Source organism: Mesoplodon bidens (assembly GCF_964165515.1).
Source record: "Mesoplodon bidens genome assembly, chromosome: 13".
NCBI lineage: Eukaryota > Metazoa > Chordata > Mammalia > Artiodactyla > Ziphiidae > Mesoplodon > Mesoplodon bidens.
The window spans coordinates 24,721,014-24,741,847 of NC_138169.1; the positions used below are offsets into that span (position 1 = coordinate 24,721,014).

The following is a 20,834-nucleotide window of genomic DNA, read 5'->3' on the forward strand; positions in this document are numbered from 1 at the left end:
TTTCAAGGACCGGTTCTCTGGGAATTATCCAGTCAATCATGCATTTATTGTGGGCTCGCTATGTGCCGCGCACTCTACTCGGGGTTGGGGGTAAACAAACACCTAAAAATAGTTTTGAGTGATGGAAAGGGGGCATTTTCTTTTCCCAAGAAGACAGGCTGAAGATCAGTCTCTACATCGACCCAGGAGGCCGAGGAGTCCCCCGCCGTGTCTTCCCAGCAGTGAAAGGGGCCCCAGGACCCGTCGGTGCCGACGAAGAAGACGGGTGGACTCCGCGAGTGCGCTTTTCAGGAAGAGGAGCCGAGAGCTGCGGGCCTGCAGCAAAGAGTCCTTCATCACACACTACGCGCCGGGGGCTGGGCGCGGAGCAGGACGCGGGGCGCAAGTCCGGCGGGGCGGGGCCGAGCGGCGCGCGACCCTCGGCGCGCTCGGGGAGGTAAGGACCGGGGCGGCCTCTCTGGCCCCCACTCCCGCGGGCTCTATGACACCGCGCTGGCTCGCGGGACGGGGCGCGGTTGGCTGAGGAGGAGGAGACCACTTCACGCTGGATATCTCTCAGTAAGCCTCGCGCGGAACTCTCGCGAGAATTCGGAAGTACCGCGCTTGCGCACTGCTGTAGCGCCTGGTGGCTGTGGAAGGTCCGCTGGCGGGTGTGCGAAGGGAGACTGTCCGTGTGGAGGCCACTGCGCCCCCCGCGACTCACCGCCATGAGCAGCACTTTAGCTAAGATCGCGGAGATCGAAGCCGAGGTAATGGGCGCTCGAACACTTCGTCCGAGCGTTCCTCTTCGGCGGCGTCTCTCCTGCCTGAACTTCCCTCAGCCTCCTCAGGACCGGGCCCGCGTTCCCCGACTCCCCTCAGCCCGGGCCCGCGTTCTACACCTGTGCACCTTAGTCAGTGCCCCTTTCCAGCGTTCTGCTCCTGTCTGAACATTGTTTCTCTCAGTCTTCTTTTTATGTGAGCAACACTGAATCCTATCCCCCCACTTCTGCCCTGACCTGCTCGCGTACTTCAGTATCTTTCTTTATCGTCCCTCGAACCGCCCTCCCCTTCCCCAGTCTCTACTTTGATGACCCCCTTTCCCAGAGTATTGCTCCCGGGTATATGATCTGGATGTAAATTGTCATCTGCGGTGGCTGTTGATTCCACCTGGATTGTTGTGTGATTGTATGGTCTGAAGTGCCCAGAGCTCTTTAAAATCGGTTGGGGCACACCAGGTACAAGCAGTTGAAAAGGAATCAGTAACTGAGTTTTAGTCTAATCTGTGAATGCTGATTGTAATGACCTTGGTCATGTTTCTTCTGTTTGGGCCTCAGCTGTTTGCTCTGTAATGCGGGGAATGATCTGGGTGATGGAGAGAATGGATTTTTACTCTTTTAAGTCTGACTTAAAATGGGTGTATTGAAGTTAGTAGGACCTAGATAAAAAAACATCATTCTCTCAGAGCTGGAGGAGCATTCATTCTGGATGTTTTAACTTGTAGGAACTGCTTCTGATTTATGGCTGTGATTTCTCCCTTATAGATGGCTCGGACGCAAAAGAACAAGGCCACAGCACACCATCTAGGACTGCTTAAGGCTCGCCTTGCTAAGCTTCGCAGGGAACTCATTACTCCAAAAGGTGGTGGTGGTGGTGGACCAGGAGAAGGTTTGTGTTTTGCTTCGACTTTCTTTTTTTTTGGTGTAATTTTTATTAAAGTGATAAAGGCATATGGTTTAAAAATAATTTAAAATTTTATATCAAAGTCGATTTGTGTTTCCCAAGCCTAAATTCTTGAATTGTGTTTATTTTATTTTATTCTACTGATTTCTTTCTTTTTCTTTTTTTTTTTTTTTTGGCCATGCCATGCGGCTTCTGGGATCTTAGTTCCCTGAGCAGGGATCGAACCTGGGCCCTGGCAGCGAAAGCACCAAGTCCTAACCACTGGACCGCCAGGGAATTCCCAGTTTTACTGATTTCAAAGGCAAACGAATATTCTCTAAGTGAACTAGGGTTTTATTTATGTATACCTGTACTGATCCAAAGTAGATTTACATTGGCTCACTGAAATATGTAAATAAATAGTCAACAAGATAAAGGAAATTGATACAAAGGGAAGTGAAGGTAGAAAGAATAAGTTGAAGCCGAGAGATAAAGTTAGGATGAAAAGTAATGTCATAAGGTCTGTACACTTCTTAGAGAAGGGCCACAAATTTGGCTTTGAATTTGTTTGCAACCCATTGTAAGAAAAGAAAACTCTGTCAGTGACACAGTCCTCAGAGTTTGTAAGAAAAAAAAAAAAACGATTTTTTAGATCAGTGGTTATATAATATTTGGGCCCTAAATACTGTGGGTACTAGAAAGGTATATAACATGTAGAGGTGTAAAGTTTTTACATCAAACACTCCATTAAATATTGTGAATTGCTATGGGGGAATTTTGTGTGCTTAAGCTCTACCCTAGAGATAAACTGTAAAAAGTTGGAGAAATAGGTTCTAGAGGGATAGACAACCAGAATGTAAAAGTAATTACGTGAGTCTCAACACTCCCAGGGATAACTTTCCTCCTCTTTTTTATATCTGTTGATGTTTTAGGATTTGACGTTGCCAAGACAGGTGATGCTCGGATTGGGTTTGTGGGTTTTCCATCTGTGGGGAAGTCAACACTGCTCAGTAACCTGGCAGGGGTATATTCCGAGGTGGCAGCCTATGAGTTCACTACTCTGACCACTGTACCTGGTGTCATCAGATACAAAGGTGCCAAGATCCAGGTGAGTCAGGCCTGCAGGCCAAGGAAGGGAAGAAATCAATTCTTTCATTTAAAAAACACTTATTTGGAGCTCTGTATATGCCAGGCCTGATCTTTGATCTACCAGGCCCTCAGTGTCTAGTAGGGGAGATAGAGCAGTACTTAAAAACAGTAATACAGTGGGATATCATTTGTGAAAACACAGAGAAAGGAAGGACTACTTTCTCCACCTGAGGATGGAGGTGGGGGAAGGTCTGGTAAGACAGAAAAAGCTTCATGTAGAAAGTGACAATGGGGTGGGTTTTGAAGTTCAAATAGAATTTCACCAGCCGGAGAATGTAAAGGACAGTTTTAAGCAGCTGTAACAGTGAACAGCCTGCTGTGGTGTGAGCTTAGCTGTGGGACAGTGAGCGGTAGAAACTGAATCTGGAAAGGTAGGTTGGAGCTGAACTATGAAGGATCTTATGTACCTGCTTAGGAAGTTGAATTTTATCTTGTACATAGCTAGGAGCCATCAGAAACTTTAATAAATACCATGATCAGACCCTTTTTATTTATTTATTTATTTTGTGGTACGCGGGCCTCTCACTGTTGTGGCCTCTCCTGTTGCGGAGCACAGGCTCTGGACGCACAGGCTCAGCGGCCATGGCTCACGGGCCCAGCCGCTCTGCGGCATGTGGGATCTTCCCGGACCGGGGCACGAACCCGTGTGCCCTGCATCGGCAGGCGGACTCTCAACCACTGCGCCACCAGGGAAGCCTGCTCAGACCCTTTTTAGAAAATAATTCTTATCTGTGAGGCTTAATGAAGTTGTCATCTTCAGAAGTTCTCAGATAGATGATAGATTTAGGGCTCCCAAATGAGGAGTCCGCTTGGGTATGAAAGAAGTTATGTGTAAAATATAATGGAACACATTCTTTATTGCTCCACAGCTAAGAAGGTAAGGTTCTGAATTTCATGGCATTTGAATCTCGACTAGAGGTTCCCAAACTTTCTAGTTCACAGCACCCTTAGTGTCTCAGCAATTATTTCCTGATAGCTTTTCTGGTCCTAGTAATTTTTTATGGTGCTCCAGGCCAAAAGAAATAACCTAATGGTTCTGTTTGTTAAATAGTTAGATCCAAACAATTATTTATGTCCTTACAGCTACAGTTATTTATTAATGGGATATGGGCACTGTTGGGTACCATATAAGTTCTCAAATTTTGGAATCAGATTGGATACTGCCACATTTGTTTCCTTTTCCACACTGATTTTTGTGTGGTGCTTATTTTTTACCATAGTAATTGCTGAAAAATCCAACTTCCCAAAGATTCGGATCTAATGTGATTGAAAGCAGTGTACTAGGATCTAATGGTGAAGTTGTGAGCTTCTTGGATTTAGTAGTTCCCTCAATGCCTGACAGATACTAAGAACTGCTGTTTCTCTTGAAAATTTAGAATGCTGTGAGTGCCTTGGTACATCGTTTGGAAACTCTTGGTGTAGGCATTTGTTTTCCCTCTTGCTGAGCTACACAGTGAGTTGTGAAGTACATTTATGCTTCTTTATTATAGAATCTGAAGTAGGGAGGGACCATTGTCCTGGTGGTATTTTCAGTGGCTTTTTTTCTTTCTGGTTAGGTACCCATGCAGATACTGTTAGGACATGTACCTTTCTAGGACTCCATGTCCAAATGTATATAGTAACAAGAATGAGGACACTTGGGCATATCTGGACCATTGCTTAATTTCATCTGGTTTCAGAGTCTTTGGCAGCTCAGAGAGTAACCTCTTTCCTGATGAGGTGTTATGGCACCTCTCTCAGGGTTTCTGGGTATATCAGAATAAATAGCCACTTAACCCCTCTCTTTCCTTGTCTTTTCCTCAAAACCTTCATTTATTTCCATCTCTTGACCTTTTCAGGTTTTTTTCTTCCTTTTTTCCATGGTACTTTCTTTTCCGTCTGTGCCCTCTGCCTCTGTTTTTCCTTCTTTCTCCAGAAACCAAGTTAAGTAAGCATACTAGTAGGTGCGTTTAACTGGATTAAAATGGCCTCAAATGTTCTTTTAAAAGGCTGTTTTGTGGCAGAGGAGTCATTATCTGTGACTTGGTGGGGAATGGTGTACAAAATTAGAACTACCTAATAAGAATTATAAAGAGGTAGAGTTCTGTTTTTTGTTGTTGTTGTTGTTAGGAAAGAAGATCTTTTTTTTTTTTTTTTTTTTTTTTTTTTTTTTGTGCGGTACGCGGGCCTCTCACTGTTGTGGCCTCTCCCGTTGCGGAGCACAGGCTCCGGATGCGCAGGCTCAGCGGCCATGGCTCACGGGCCCAGCTGCTCCGCGGCATGTGGGATCTTCCCGGACCAGGGCATGAACCCGTGTCCCCTGCATTGGCAGGCAGACTCTCAACCACTGCGCCACCAGGGAAGCCCAGAAGATCTTTTTAACAATAAAGGTGCCTGAAAATGGAATGGTACCTCCTGAGGTAATTAATTACTATGTCTGGAGGTGTTCAAGTAATGGCTGAACCACCACTTAACCAGGGATGTACATATGTATACATATATATGTGTATACGTATATATGTGTGTGTATATATATATATATGTATATATATAGACTTGTACATGTACTTGCTTTAATCTCTGAAGGCATTTGAGTTGGAAGTAGGTTAACATCCAATTCTTAAAATCCTACAGTTACATGATTTGAAGAAATATTTTTTATTTTCTCATCTCTTAGTTGGTTGTAATCTGAAATTCAGAAAGCATAGACTGTTTTTTTTTTTTTTTTGCGGTGCGCGGGCCTCTCACTGCTGTGGCCTCTCCCGTTGCGGAGCACAGGCTCCGGACGCGCAGGCTCAGCGGCCATGGCTCACGGGCCCAGCCGCTCCGCGGCATGTGGGATCTTCCCGGACCGGGGCACGAACCCGTATCCCCTGCATCGGCAGGCGGACTCTCAACCACTGCGCCACCAGGGAAGCCCGCATAGACTGTTTTTATTGGATGAAATATAGTTGCCACATTCAAATAGTTTAATGTAATTTTAAATATTTCCCTCTCAAGAAAAGCTAAAGTTAACTTGCTTTTACATTTGTAGGGGCTTCAATAAATTTCTACGCCATGTTCAGCTGCCATGGCCCTTGCTCTCTTGTCTCAGTATAAAGCCTTTTGCTGATGGAATACTTTTTTTTTTTTTTTTTAAGTAGACGGGTTTACAAAGTGGTGGAAGTAGATTACAGAATCTTTGGGAGGGCTGAAGAAATACACTTTGGACTTAATTTCTTAGGAACAACTGATGATAGACTTTTTGTTTTTTCAGACATCTTTATTGAAATGTAATTCACATACAATAAACTGCACAGGAAGTATACAATTTGATAAGTTTTGACATATCTATACACTGGTGAAAATATCACCACAATCAAGATTGTGAGCATATCATCCCCAAAGTTTCCTCATGCCCCTTTCATCCTGTAGTTTACATGTTAAGAGTTTTATATAAATAAAACCATGTGTAAATATAAATGTACTCTCTTTTTTTTGGCTGGCTTCTTCCACTTAGCATAATTATTTTGAGGTTCTCTTATATCACCCTGCTTCCCCTAATGTTAGCACCTTACATAAATGTAGAATAATGATCAGTAATAGATTAACTCTGGTGCAGTACTAGTCACTAAACTATAGAACTTGTTCGAATTTTTACCAGTTTCCCTACCAGTGTTCTTCTTCAAGATTCTATTTGCGATCATCCCATGTTACGTTCGGTTCTTTCTCCTATTCTCCTGTCATCTGTAATAGTTCCTCAGTCCTGTCCTTCATGATCCTGACACTCTTAAAATAGTGCTGATTAGTTATTTTATAGACTGTTCCTCAATTTGGATTTCTCTGATGTTTTCTTATGATTATACTGAGGTATTATATTTTTTTGGCAAACATACTACAGAAATGGTGGTATGTCCTCAGTGCATCTTAGGGATTCATGATGTTAGTATATATTATTGGTGATATTGACCCCCATCAGTTGGTTAAAGTGGCGTTTCTCTACTGTAAAGCTATTATCTTTCTTTTTGTAGTTAATAAATATCTTGAGATAGATATTTTGAGAAGATACAAATCCTGTTTCACAAACTTGCCCACTCATTTTAGCATTCGTCTGGATTTCATATGCAACAGTTATTACTGTGCTTCTTGCTTAATGGTGATTCTCTATTTTTCTCTACATTTGTTAATTGGAATTCTATTATATGGAGGAGCTATTCCTTCTCTCCCATTTATTTATTGAATTCATGTCATTGTGGGCTCATGGATATTTATCTTATTTTATGGATTATAATCCAGTACTACCATTATTTTATTACTCAGATTGTTCCAGGTATGACTATTAGGAACTCCTTCAGGTTGGCTCCTTTGTTCTTTTCAGAAGCCCCCATCTTTTTGTGTGTAATGCCTTATTTTTTGGTACCACATGATGTTACAGGCTAATCTTATATTTTCCCTGCCCCAGCCCTGGAATCAGCCACTTCTGAAGAAGCGCTCGTTCCTTTTATTGGAGACAGATGTTTAGAAATCAAGATCTGGTGTGCTCATTAGCCCCCATGTAGCCTTTTAAATCAGTGTAACAAAAGTTTCCAAGTCAAGGCAGGTGTATTGAACATAAATTACGTTTTTTGAAAGAGAAAGGGTAGCTCAATTTAACTGATGTGTTGTATCAGTTTTAGAGGAGGTAATGTTATTTATTATGTAGTGAGGAATAGGAAGGACATTTTGAGCAGGTCTTGAATGGAAGAGTTGTACTCTCTAAGCACCTCCTGAGTTTGTTCTTTTTCCTTGTGGTTTATTTAATGTGAAGTTTATTTCTGTAATATCAGATATGCTTATAGCAAAGGCTAGTTATTGTTGTTGCTGTTCTTTGGCCTTGCCGCGAGGCTTGTGGGATCTTAGTTCCCAGACCAGGGATCGAACCCGGGCCCTCAGCAGTGAAAGCGTGGAGTCTGAACCACTGAACCGCCAGGGAATTCCCCAGCAAAGGCTAGTTTTTTTTTTTTTTGCGGTACGCGGGCCTCTCACTGTTGTGGCCTCTCCCATTGCGGAGCACAGGCTCCGGACGTGCAGGCTCAGTGGCCATGGCTCACGGGCCCAGCCACTCCACGGCATGTGGGATCTTCCTGGACTGGGGCACGAACCCGTGTCCTCTGCATCGGCAGGCGGACTCTAAACCGCTGCGCCACCAGGGAAGCCCAAAGGCTAGTTTTAAGTGATGTTTTGATAAGCTGCAGCTATATACCTGTCTGTTCATGTGGATAATTCACTATTGGCCCTTGGTATTTTCAGATTTTACATATGCTCTTAACAGACTCTCAGGGCTTATAACTATAGTTTGTGAATTTGAATCATGTGTGCTATGGATTTGGTTTTGATGTTCTCATCATTAAGTACATACACTGTGACTTCTGTGAAGTTTTACTGGATTGCATTTCCTGGGCAATTGAGTGGTCATTCTCAACTGGGGACACCTATCAGAGTCACCCATGGAGCCTTTTGAAATACAGATCAATATCTGAATCCTACTTTGGCCCTTCCAAATCAGAATATACAGGGATGAAGCTCAGATACCTGCATTTGTTTTTTTTTGTTTTGTTTTGTTTTTTGCTGTACGCGGGCCTCTCACTGTTGTGGCCTCTCCCGTTGCGGAGCACAGGCTCCGGACGCGCAGGCTCAGCAGCCATGGCTCACAGGCCCAGCTGCTCCACGGCATGTGGGATCCTCCCGGACCGGGGCACGAACCCTTGTCCCCTGCATCGGCAGGCGGACTCTCAACCACTGCGCCACCAGGGAAGCCCCTGCATTTGTAATTGTTTTATAGGTGATTCTTATGTGCTTGCCTGATTAAGCATGGCTGCAGAAATTTTTGTGAACTGGAGGATTCACAAAGGTCTCAGGATTTACTGCTTGTGAATGTCATGATCCAGTTATTATCTATAGTAAGGAATTTGTATGGAGGATCAGCCTGCTGAAAAGTGGGGGAATATTGAAAAATATTAATGTAGAATAATGGATTCAGGCCCCCAAAATGTGGATTATAATTTTGTTTATTAAGAGTGTGACTTTGGGCAAACCACTTAACCTCTATGAATCTCAACCAATATCCTTATTCACAGACTTACTAGGCATTTTGAACTAGATAAAGTATGTAAGAACCTTGCAGCTGACATTTAGTAGATGCTTAGGAAAAGTAAGATTTACACATTTACTTATAAGGAAGATTGGATTTGGATCTCGTAAATTTTGACTACTTGAGAAATAAATCATTCTATTTGATCTGTTCAGATTTATAATGAGTTTTTCCTTTTCTCTCCTTAATCTTCCAGCTTCTGGATCTCCCAGGTATCATTGAGGGTGCCAAGGATGGGAAAGGTAGAGGCCGTCAAGTCATTGCAGGTGAGTGTTCCAGGGCCACCATCCTGGGATATCATCCCTTTACTGGGTACTGTTCCTTTAGATGGGACTGTTGGGCTTGGAGTTGGTACCACAATGAAGGGCATAGTTTTACCTGACTTCTCACTGGAGTAGAATGTCGGAACTTGAAGGGACCTCAGAGAATATCAGTCCAGATCCCCACTTGCAGAGAAACACTAAGGACAAGAGACGTGAAGTACGTTGGTGCAGTGTTGCACTGTTGTGGCAGATTCAGAGCTAGAACTCAGGTTTCCTGACTCCCACCCATGCCTTTTCTTCTTCTTTCCTTTTTATTAGAAGTAAAATACTATAAAAGGATAATCATAGGGGAATTCCCTGACAGTCCAGTGGTTAGGACTCTGTACTCTGACTGCCAAGGGCCTGGGTTCAATCCGTGGTCAGGGAACTAAAATCCCACAGGCCACAAGGCATGGCCAAAAAAAAAAAAATAAAGTCTAATCATAAATTGCAATAATCTGCTACCCCACCTGTTTTCACCTTTAGTGTCATTCCCCATTGGCAGGTACTATCAAATCTTCAACTGTTTCTTCTATTTCATATTTTAAAATGTTATGCTTATATTGCTATTTCATGATTAATTAATTTTAGATACCATCTGTTGGTTTCATGTTATGGTAGGAAATTAGCTCTCTCATACTCTATGTCTCTTTTCCTATTCTTTCAAAGAAGTTGTATCATAATTTTTTGTTAACTCATTAGTCATAGTATATATTATTATGTAATGACTGTGTGACTTTTGTTGTCCTCAGATAAGTAATGCGTTATGACTTGGTTTCTTTTCTGTTGAGATCTGTTTTTGAAGTTTGTTTTTCATGGAGTTAATAATTGGTTCTTGTTTTATTTTGTTTACTTTTCTGTTTGTTAATATTTTTCAAATGTTCCAATAGATCAAATGCCTGTTAATCACTAGTTTTCTAGATACTTGAATACAGTTCCAAATACAGTCTTACTGATTTCATTATCTCCCCTCAACCCTGACACTACCTTCCTTTACCCTTTGTCTTTATGCTTCAATCTGGATTGGTTGCTTTCTAGACCAACACTGTCCAGTAATGGAAATGTTCTACAGTAATGGAAATGTTTTGGATTTGTGCTGTCCAATATGGTGGTTGTAGGCATGTGTAGCTGTTGAGCACTTAAAGTGTGCCTGGTGCAACTGAGTAACTGAATTTTTAATTTTATTGAATTTTAATTAATTTAAATTTGAATAACCCCAGGTGGCTAGTGGATGCTGTATTGGATAATGCAGCTCTAGGCTTTTTGCATGGCTGTCATCCTGAGATTTTCTTTTGTGTCCTTGTGTGGGATCCCCTATTTCTTAGAGTCAGCGTCTTACCTTTTTTGGGTTATTTTCATGTTCTGCTGAAGCACATTCTTTAGAAACTTACTGAAAAAGAATGAATGATAGGTACATTGTTCTGGTTTTTCTTTTCATGTTTGAAAGTATTTTTATTCTACCCTTATATTATTAATTTAGCTACTTATGGAATTATAGGTTTGAAGTCATTCATGCATGACTATCAGAAACATGCTAAATTAAAAGAGCCAGGCACAAAAGACTAGATTTTGTATAATTCTATTTATATGAAATTCTAAAACATGCAACTTAATCTATGGTGACAGAAAAGCAGATCAGTGGACTTCCCTGGTGGCACAGTGGTTCAGAATCTGCCTGCCAATGTAGGAGACACGGGTTTGAGCCCTGCTCTGGGAAGATCCCACATGCCGCAGAGCAACTAAGCCCGTGTGCCACAGCTACTGAGCCTGTGCTCTAGAGCCCATGAGCCACAACTACTGAGCCCGCATGCTGCAACTACTGAAGCCCGCGCGCCTAGAGCCCGTGCTCTGCAACAAGAGAAGCCACTGCAATGGGAAGCCGGTGTACCACAACAAGAGAAAGCCCGTGCTCAGCAGCAGTGAAGACCCAACGCAGCCAAAAATAAATAAATAAATATTTTAAAAAAAGAAGAAGAAGAAAAGCAGATTAGTAGTTGACTGGGAATTGAGGAGAAGATTCATTGCAAAGGGCTATAAGGGAACTTTCGGAGGTGATGGAAATCCTCTGAATCATAGTTGCTGTGGTGGTTATACAGGTATATACATTTGTCATCAAACCATGTGCTTAACACTATTTTTTATAAATTATATCTCAAAAAAGTTGACAAAAAATATGCTAACTGGATAAACTTATTCTTTTAGAATTCTTACTGTTTTAAATCTTCCTGAACTTTTTCAGGGATTCAGGTTATTGCCTGGTTTGTATCTTCATCCCAAATTATTTTTCTACTAGTGTATCTAGAAGTTGACACATCCTCTAGATACACTAATAGAAAACAAAGAATACATTGCAGATTGACTTCTGGCATAAATCTTTGGAAAGCTTAAGAACTTCATGTGTGTCTGTGTATTTATAAAAAAAAAAATCCTTTGTCTCTTAAGTGTAGGAACTCTATACCACCCCCTCCCCCTTTTGGAGTATTTGAATTATGTTAAGTCTTTAATGAGTTTTGAAAAAAATTTATTTTCATTTCTTCAGTGGCCAGAACATGTAACTTGATCTTGATTGTTCTGGATGTCCTGAAACCCTTGGGACATAAGAAGATAATAGAAAATGAGCTGGAAGGCTTTGGCATTCGCTTGAACAGCAAACCCCCCAACATTGGCTTTAAGAAGAAGGATAAAGGAGGCATTAATCTCACGGCCACTGTAAGTGGAAAAGGTGATATGGGGCAGGTTGCTGAAGGGACTGGGGTGGAGAGTGGATTGTGGTACATAGACATTGACATTTGGAAATTGCCTGGCTTCTACCAGCACTAATTGAGGTAACACAATGATGTCGTAATGACTGAGAGAGTAGGACAAGAGTCGGTCTCAGACTTACTTACCTTTGTGACTTTATTTCTTCCTTTGGGTTATTTGGGGTGATATGGGACTAAAGACCAAACTTACGTTTGCATGAAGTAGATGGCTGCTGATATCATCTATTTTCATTCATTCAACACAGATTTATAGAGCACCTACCATGGGCCACACATTGTTTTAGGCTTTCTGGGGGAATGGAAGAGGGAGCAAAGTAGACAAAAATTCCTGCCCTTATATTCTAGTGGGGAAAGTAGCAAACAAAATTAATGAGTGATTATAGTATATTAGATAATGATAAACTAAGGACAAAAGTAAACTAGGGAAAGAGCATGGAGAGTGTTGGTGGGAGGGTTGCAGTTATAAGTAGGTTGATCAGAGAAATCTTCACTGGGGTGACATGAAGGAGTGAACCAAATGAATATCTTGAGGAAGAGCATTTCATGTTGAGGGAACATCCAAGTGCAAGGCCCTGAGGTAGAGGGTTCCTTTGCACGTTTGAGGAACAGCAGAGTGAGCAGGCAGGAGAGTGGTAAGAAACAAAGTCATAGCATAGGGCCAAACATGCTTTTACTTTGCAGGAGATGGGTAACTTTTGGTTGGGTTCCAGTCTGTGGAGTAAAATTGATTCAGGTTTTAATGGAATCAGTCTGGCTGTTTGTTGAGAACAGACTGAAATGGGTTAAGTACAGAAGCACAGAACCCATTCAAGAGGTTATTGCAATAATGTAGTCAAGAAGTGATGGCTTCTTAGACCAGAGTTGTAACAGTGGAGGAGATGTGGAGTGGTTGATTGTTTAAAGATTTTGGAAATAGTTGGTAGGAATTACAGCTGGACTGGATATGGGTTATGAGAGAAGGAGGTGATGGTGAGTTTTTGTCCTGAGCTAGAAAAATGGACTCTCATGACTAAAATAGTAGGACTTTGTGTAGAATAGGTTTGGAGAGGAGGGGAAGATCAGATGTTCAGTTTGAGATGCCAGTAACACAAATTAGACCTCCAAGTGTTACTGTCAAATAGGCATGTGAGGAATGATCTGAGTGGGAGCTATACATTTAGTGCTTATCAATTTTAAAGCCATGAGCTTAGCTGAGATAACTTAGCTGAGGAAGCAAATATAAATAGAAAAGAGGTTCAAGGATTGAGCTTTGTGACACCTCCCTCCATCCCCCACAATGATTAGACGCTGGGAGATGGGAAGAATCAGCAAATAAGACATCTCAGACAAAGAAGAAGGAAAACTGGAAGGGTTTGGAATCCTGGAAGCCAATTAAAGAAAGTGTTGCAGATTGGTAGAACGATCAATTCTGTTAAATGCTGCTTCTAAGTCATATAATTGAGGACTGAGAATTTCCTACAAAATTTAACATTCTAGAGGTCCAGATTATTTGACTGGCATAGGTTTAAGCTGTCCTGCCCAAAAGATCTTTTCTATTCTCCTGTCATAATGTTGGAGCATTCTTTCTGTATTTTTGCTAAGGCTGCCATAATAAAGTACTATATAGACTGGGTGGCTTGAACAACAGAAATTTAATTCTCTTAATTTTGGAGACTGGATATCTGACATCAAGGTGTGAGCAGGACTGGTTTCTTCTGAGGCCTCTCTCCTTGGCTTGTAGACTGTCTTCTCCTCTGTCTTCATGTGACCTTCCGCTCTGTGTCTGTGTCGTAATCTCCTTTTCTTGTAAGGATGTGAGTCACATTGGATTAGGGCCCACCCATATGACCTCATTTTAATTTAATTACCTCTTTAAAGACCCTATCTCCAGTCACATTCTGAGATACTGGGGTTAGGTCTTCAACATATGAATTTGGGTGGGGATGGGGACACAATTCATGCCATAGCACCTTCCTTTGAGTTTGGAAAGATTTTTAGTTTTTGAATATTTCCTACTAAAAGTCAGGTACTCTCATCCAGGATAATGGTCTTCAGAAATAAGTTTGCACCTTATCTAGGATTATCCAGGTACATCAGTAGATAACTCTTAGGAGGTTTTTTTTTGCTCTCTTAGCAGTCATTGTCTTCTATGCCCATTCAGTGCCCTCAGAGTGAACTGGATGCTGAAACTGTGAAGAGCATTCTGGCTGAATACAAAATCCATAATGCTGATGTGACTCTGCGTAGTGATGCCACAGCAGATGACCTCATTGACGTGGTGGAAGGAAACAGGTACTGACTAAATGTGCCTGAGTTTGAATTTGAAGTCTTGTAATGGCAACAGCATTGGATTATGAATCTGGCAGACATTGATTCTAACTCCAGTAGTGCTGTTATCTTAAATAATAGTGGACCTTTCTTTCTTTAGCTGTAAAATGAAGGGTTGGTCTTGATTGCTGACATCCTTCTTTGCTCTGCAATTTGATCATGATAATCTAATTGCTTGTTTCAGTTACTTGCTGTGAACTAGGCTGTCCCCTAAGCTCTGTGTCATATGATGGTCGAAGAGGGTAGGTTCTCAATCTGCTCTCACAGAATTAATCCATCTGAGAAATCCTGTAGGCTGTTCTGCAGAACTGAGAGCAGACTGGCTGTGTCTGTTTTCTCTAAGGGAACAAAGCTGAAACCCTATTCCATGAGACATTACTATTACTAGTATTTGAAATTAAATTATAATTGAAACTACTGTTAAAATTATTTCTGGCATTTTAAAATAAACAACTCATTGACTGATTGATTGATCGATGGCCGCATTGGGTCTTCGTTGCTGCACGCGGGCTTTCTCTAGTTGCGGCAAGTGGGGGCTGCTCTTCATTGCGGTGCGCGGGCTTCTCATTGTGGTGGCTTCTCTTGTTGTGGAGCATGTACTCTAGGCGCGCAGGCTCAGTAGCTGTGGCTTGCAAGCTGTAGAGCACAGGCTCAGTAGTTGTGGCACATGGGCTTAGTTGCTCCACGGCATGTGGGATCTTCCTGGACCAGGGTTCGAACCCACGTCCCCTGCATTGGCAGATGGATTCTTAACCACTGAGCCACCACGGAAGTCCATTTCTGGCATTTTGAAAACAAATAAAAGCTAGTGCTTTGAGTTACGTGTTTTAGAAGTGAGGTAATTGAAGCCTGAGAAGTTGTGGCTTGCCTAATTATTAGCAACCTTAGCTGCCCTATTGATTGAACATTAGGATTATGACATTGCTAGGTGTTGTATTAAAAAATTTTTTTTTATTCTTTAAAATTTATATTATTAGAAATATATTTACATTCTTACAGTTCATAAAAGAACTCTGGGAGCTGGACTCTGATACTTGCCCAGGGACACATGTATAGAAAGCGGCAGAGCTGGGAATAAATTCATTCTTTGTGACTCCAAAGCTTGTGTTCTTTCCACTGCAGGATGCTTTCTCAGTAATTAGTTGCATGACTAGGGACTACGGCTTGAGTTTTGTTACTTCTCAACCCATAGTTCACTTTTTGGATGTTCTACCTGATTTTGGTAGGAAGCTTTTTCTTTTTTTTGGCTGACTTTCTTATGACCCCATTTAAGAGTCTCTGATTTGGGGTCCTGGGTGAGAGGGTGCTGCTAATCATACTGACAGTCTTGTCCACAGCTCTAGACTCACGTACTGTTTTTCTTCTACAGAGTCTATATCCCCTGTATCTATGTGTTAAATAAGATTGATCAGATCTCCATTGAGGAATTGGATATCATCTATAAGGTGCCTCACTGTGTACCCATCTCTGCGCATCACCGCTGGAATTTTGATGACCTGTTGGAAAAGATCTGGGACTATCTGAAACTAGTGAGGATGTAAGTCTTAGTGGATAGGGTAATATTACTGTAGGATCTAAACCAGACTGTCCTAAAATGATACCCTCTGGAACTCATTAACATAATCTATTTTTGGAGATATAAATAAGTTAATTCCTCTCACCTGCGAGGCTATATTGAGGGCACTTTCTTCCTCAAGATAGAGGTTATCTGGGTCTCATCTCCGGGGTGATGGAGGGTTGATTTGCATTCACATATGAAACATTCCAAGAAGTAGGCAACCTCTATTCCCTCTGTGTTCTAGTTACACCAAACCCAAAGGCCAGTTGCCAGATTACACATCCCCAGTGGTGCTGCCTGACTCCAGGACCACGGTGGAGGATTTCTGCATGAAGATTCACAAAAATCTTATCAAAGAATTTAAATAGTAAGTATCGTGGGCCCATGGTGCCTTCTTTTCCCTGTGAGCTACTGGTTCTACTAATAATTCTTAGGATAGTATTATAGAAATGAGGCATCAGGAGACGCTTGCTTGGTTAGAACTTTGCAGTGTCTTCTTAAAACCATGCCAGCGTGGAGCAGGAAGAACCCTAAAAGCCTTTTCAGGTTGGGAGGGCTGACAGTACAAAGTGCTCTGACTTTCTCTTTTTAATTCGTCTTCCTCTTGGCAAACACAAAATGTTAATTCTTCCTGCCAGCATCATACTGGGCTTCACTGGGTACTGAGGGCCTCTCTAAACCTTTTGCATGAGTAAATCCCCCTGATCTTTCTCATACTCCTCACTGCTGATACAGGTGGATTTTTTTTTTTTTTCCACAATGTGTGGCATGTGGGATCTTAGTTCCCTGACCAGGGATTGAACCCATGCCCCGTGCATTGGAAACACGGAGCCTTAACCACTAGACCACCAGGGAAGTCCCGAAAAATTCTTCTTTTAACATCTTATTTTGAACTAATTTTAGACTTACAGAATAGTTGCAAAAATAGTAATAGAGTTTCCTTATATCCTTCCTTATATCCTTCCTTATATCCTTTTCCTAACATTATTAGCTCACATAAGCATAATACAATCATCAAGAACAGAGGTTAGCATTGGTACAATATTATTAACTAAACTATAGACCTTATTTGAATTTTAATACCTTTGCTACCAGCATCCTCTTTGTGTTTCAGGAATCTACATGGGATTTTAGCTGTTACTTCTCCCTAGTCTTCCAGTCTCCCAGTAATATTTCCTTAAGTCTTTCAGTGTCTTTGATCTTGGCCCTTTTGAAGAGTACTGATCAGTTATTTTGTAGAATGTCCCTCACTTTGGGTTTGTCTAATGTTCTCTCATGATTGAAGTGAGATTATGCATTTTTGGTAAGAATACCACAAAAATGATGATGTGTCCTCAGTTTGCATCATATCACCGGATTCATGATGTTGATGTACCTTATTATTTTTTTTCAATTTAATTAATTTATTTTTGGCTACGTTGGGTCTTAGTTGCTGCACGCAGGCTTTCTCTAGTTGCGGGGAGTGGGGGCTACTTTTCATTGCAGTGTGCGGGCTTCTCATTGTGGTGGCTTCTCGTTGCGGAGCATGGGCTCTAGGCGTGCAGGCTTCAGCAGTTGTAGCTCGTGGGCTCTAGAGCGCAGGCTCAGTAGTTGTGGTGCATGGGCTTAGTTGCTCCGCGGCATGTGGGATCTTTCTGGACCAGGGCTCGAACCCATGTCGCCTGCATTGGCAGGCAGATTCTTAACCACTGCGCCACCAGGGAAGCCTGATGTTGATATATCTTATTGATGGTAATATTTACTTTGATAACTTGGTTATGTTGGTGTTGGCTGGGTTTCTCTACTGTAAAGATACTGTTCTCTCTTATTTGATAAATGTCTTGGGGAGGTCCTTTGAGACTATGAAGATCTGTTTCTCTTCAGATGTTTACCTGCTGATTTTAACATCTATGGTGGAGCTTGTCTGCAACATTTATTGCTGTGTTGTTTGCTTAATGGTAATTCTTATTTCCCTCTTTCATTTTACATTTATTTATTGGAATTCTATTGTGAGTTACAGCTAGCTCTTCTCCCCTGTTTAGTAATTTAATTCATAATTTATTTTTATTAGTATGAGCTCTTGGATATTTATTCAAGGGTGTTATAATCCAATCCTGTCATTATTTTGTCACTCAAGTTGTTTCAGCTTTTGCCGTTAGGAGCTCCTTCAGGTTGGCTCCTGTGTTCTTTTGATAGGCTGCCATCTTTTTTGTTTTTTTCTTTAAACATTTCCTTACCTTTTGGCACTACTACATGTTCCTGATTCATAGTGATTTTCCCTACAACAGCCCTGGAATCAGTCACTTATCCAAGAAGCCTGGGTTTACAAGATCTGTGTGCTAGGCATCCTCATTGTTAGTGGGCTGTTGTTGCTTGTAGGCCCTCTTAGCAGACAGAGTTAGGAAATGTATGTAAGGATACTAACCTGTACTTACAAGTCCATCTGTATTTCTTTATCTCTCTTGTCTTATGTATGTATCTACTTAATTTACCCATCCATCCTTATCTATCTGTATTAAGAACCATCAGTTTATTTGTTACCTCTGATTCCAGTTCAACACCACAGGGTTCATTTTAGCCTTCTCCTTTTTCTTATTTTAACTTCTCTCTCCAGCAGTGAGAAACGTGGCTGTCATTATCTATAAACTACTTATTTAATTCTAGTATATATAAAAAGTAGTTCAGACCTGCAACCTATAATTCTGTGAGAAATATTTTAACTAACTGAATTACAGTATTTATGAATAATTCTTTTTATCTTTACAGGCTGAAATTTTAAAAATTGTTTTAAAAACAAGAGAAAAAACAAAAATAACAAAAAAACCAAAAAAAATTAAAAAAATTAAATACAAGAGAAAATAGAAAATAATTGTAGAAAATTAGGAAAGCATAGAAATAGTTTTTATTTTATTTATTTATTTATTTATTTTTGGCTGCGTGGCATGAGGGATCTTAGTTCCACGACAGAGATCGAATCCATGCCCCCTGTAGTGGAAGCGGGGAGTCTTAGCCACTGGACGGCAGGGGAAGTCCAGAAATAGTTTTTAAAATATTAATACTTGTTTCTGACCCTAAGAATACTGAAAGAGTGAAGTCCTGTATTAAGCTTCACATTCCTTTTATCAAAAGTAACTGTATCCACACACAGGTGCTAATTTCTATTGTCCTCAAATCATTATATTTTGGCACATACTTGAATCAGTGAAGGAGAATCTTGGGAGAAGTTAGACATTTTCTTTTTTCAAAATTTATAGATTTCTGGATAGTTCCTGCCTTCCATGGTAACAGAACACTGTTCAAAGCCTCTGAATTGTAGCTTAACCAAGGAATTAAATGAAAGGGGAGAAAAATATTTTGGAGAGAGACATATGAAAGCAAATAGAATTTTTTTTGGTCACTATTTTCCTGTTTTTGTTTTTAAATTATTGCACAAATAGCATTTTAACTGTCTTAATAATTTAAAAAAATTCAGCTTTAGGCCTACTAATTATGATGTGTCCCTGTTGCATTGCCTTTGTATCCTTGACCACATGCACACATCCTTTGATAATTTACTATATAAATGTTTTCTCTGTGTTATAAGATTTATATATATAATTTTTATAACCATAGTTTTCCTATCTTTTGCTACTTTATGTAAGTTTCTAGTCTTAAGGCACAGACCTTCCCTTTTTATTTCTTTAATCCAAAAGTAGGATTAATGATTATATGGCTTATGATATGTTTTGCTGCATTGCTTTCCGAAAAGGCTGAACCTATTTACATTTTGCCATGAGCAAAATACAAGGCACTGACTCTATTGCAGGCATTGAATTTGACTGCTAAAAATTAGTTTTCTAACTTAAGATAGTAAAATCGTTACGTTGCATTTATCTTGCTTGTTAGTACATTTGGAAGATTTTATATATATTTGTTTTACTAATGGTGATGTATCTGTTCTTGTTATTTGTTTATCTGTTTTTATTTTAAAAAGTGAAATCTTGTTTAGTGATTATTTTTGGGGGGGACTAAAGATTTTTAAAGCAAAGACAATATAAAAATAATATGGCCAACGTTTTCTACCCCTTGGTACATAGTTCTTAGTCTCTGTGAGGCTGGTCTCAGTGTCTTGTTCACTCATTTCCATCAGTAGCACATCATACTGTTTGTATTGGAAGCCCATGGATAAAAATTACTTTCCTATGTTCTAAGAAATCAGGAGACCTATCAGTTATGGCTTCTTGATAGGGAAGGAGAGTTTTCCTAGTTTGGCTGAGGAAGGAGGTCCTACATTTCTTATCAGTACCCATTGATGGTTTCAGTAGACCCCATAAAAACTGGTATTCTCTAACAGTCTGTAACTGACATTGCATTTGTAGGAATCAATTTCCAATCAGTTATTTCAGGGTTTTTCTCTATTACAAACCTATGCTTTCTCCTTTTAATTTTAAATTAGTCTTGTCATACTTCTCATTTGTATTTTTTCTCTTTGACTTTCATAAGTTGGGTTTGGAGCAAGAGGAACCACACAACTTCCGAAAATCTTTGCCACTTTTTATGTGAAGGCTGCAGTGTGCCACACTGCTTGGGAAGCTAAAGCCTTTGGGCTTTGACTGGGGACAGGGGACCTTGGATATTGCAGACCTTTGGCTCTTAAGAGCTGGAATGCTAAATCTGAGCAGAAAGTGGCACCTAGGTAGATAGAAGCTAGGTGATTATTTACACTAACTGTTCTTTTTTTCCCTTCCATACAGCGCTCTGGTGTGGGGTCTCTCTGTGAAACACAATCCTCAAAAAGTGGGTAAAGACCATACGTTGGAGGACGAGGATGTCATTCAGATTGTGAAGAAATGACACCATCTCCTTCACCATCTGCCGGGCCAACCATGGCAGCTTTCTCCATGATCAAACACCTGACTCCAAGCCCCTCCTGGCTTTGGCAGCCACTGGATCAGGATACAGGGGAGGGAGATGGAGGCACCCAAATTGGAACTTCACTTGTCTTAACTTGGTGTCACCTTGTATGTTGAGCTGCATAAAGGACCTGGTAGGCCAGCCAACTATGTACA

The 20,834-nt window shown here is 40.9% G+C and overlaps 1 protein-coding gene across 1 annotated transcript; it reads left to right on the forward strand.

Annotated features, from left to right (window-relative positions):
- The first annotated feature begins 605 nt into the window (after window positions 1–605).
- DRG1 (developmentally regulated GTP binding protein 1) lies at window positions 606–20,834 on the forward strand. Its single transcript, XM_081252020.1, has 9 exons — window positions 606–749; window positions 1,524–1,647; window positions 2,574–2,749; window positions 9,075–9,144; window positions 11,720–11,889; window positions 14,083–14,213; window positions 15,619–15,786; window positions 16,052–16,174; window positions 20,520–20,834. The coding sequence occupies exons 1-9, from the start codon at window positions 708–710 to the stop codon at window positions 20,617–20,619; spliced, it is 1,104 nt and encodes a 367-aa protein (XP_081108146.1). The 5' UTR covers window positions 606–707; the 3' UTR covers window positions 20,620–20,834.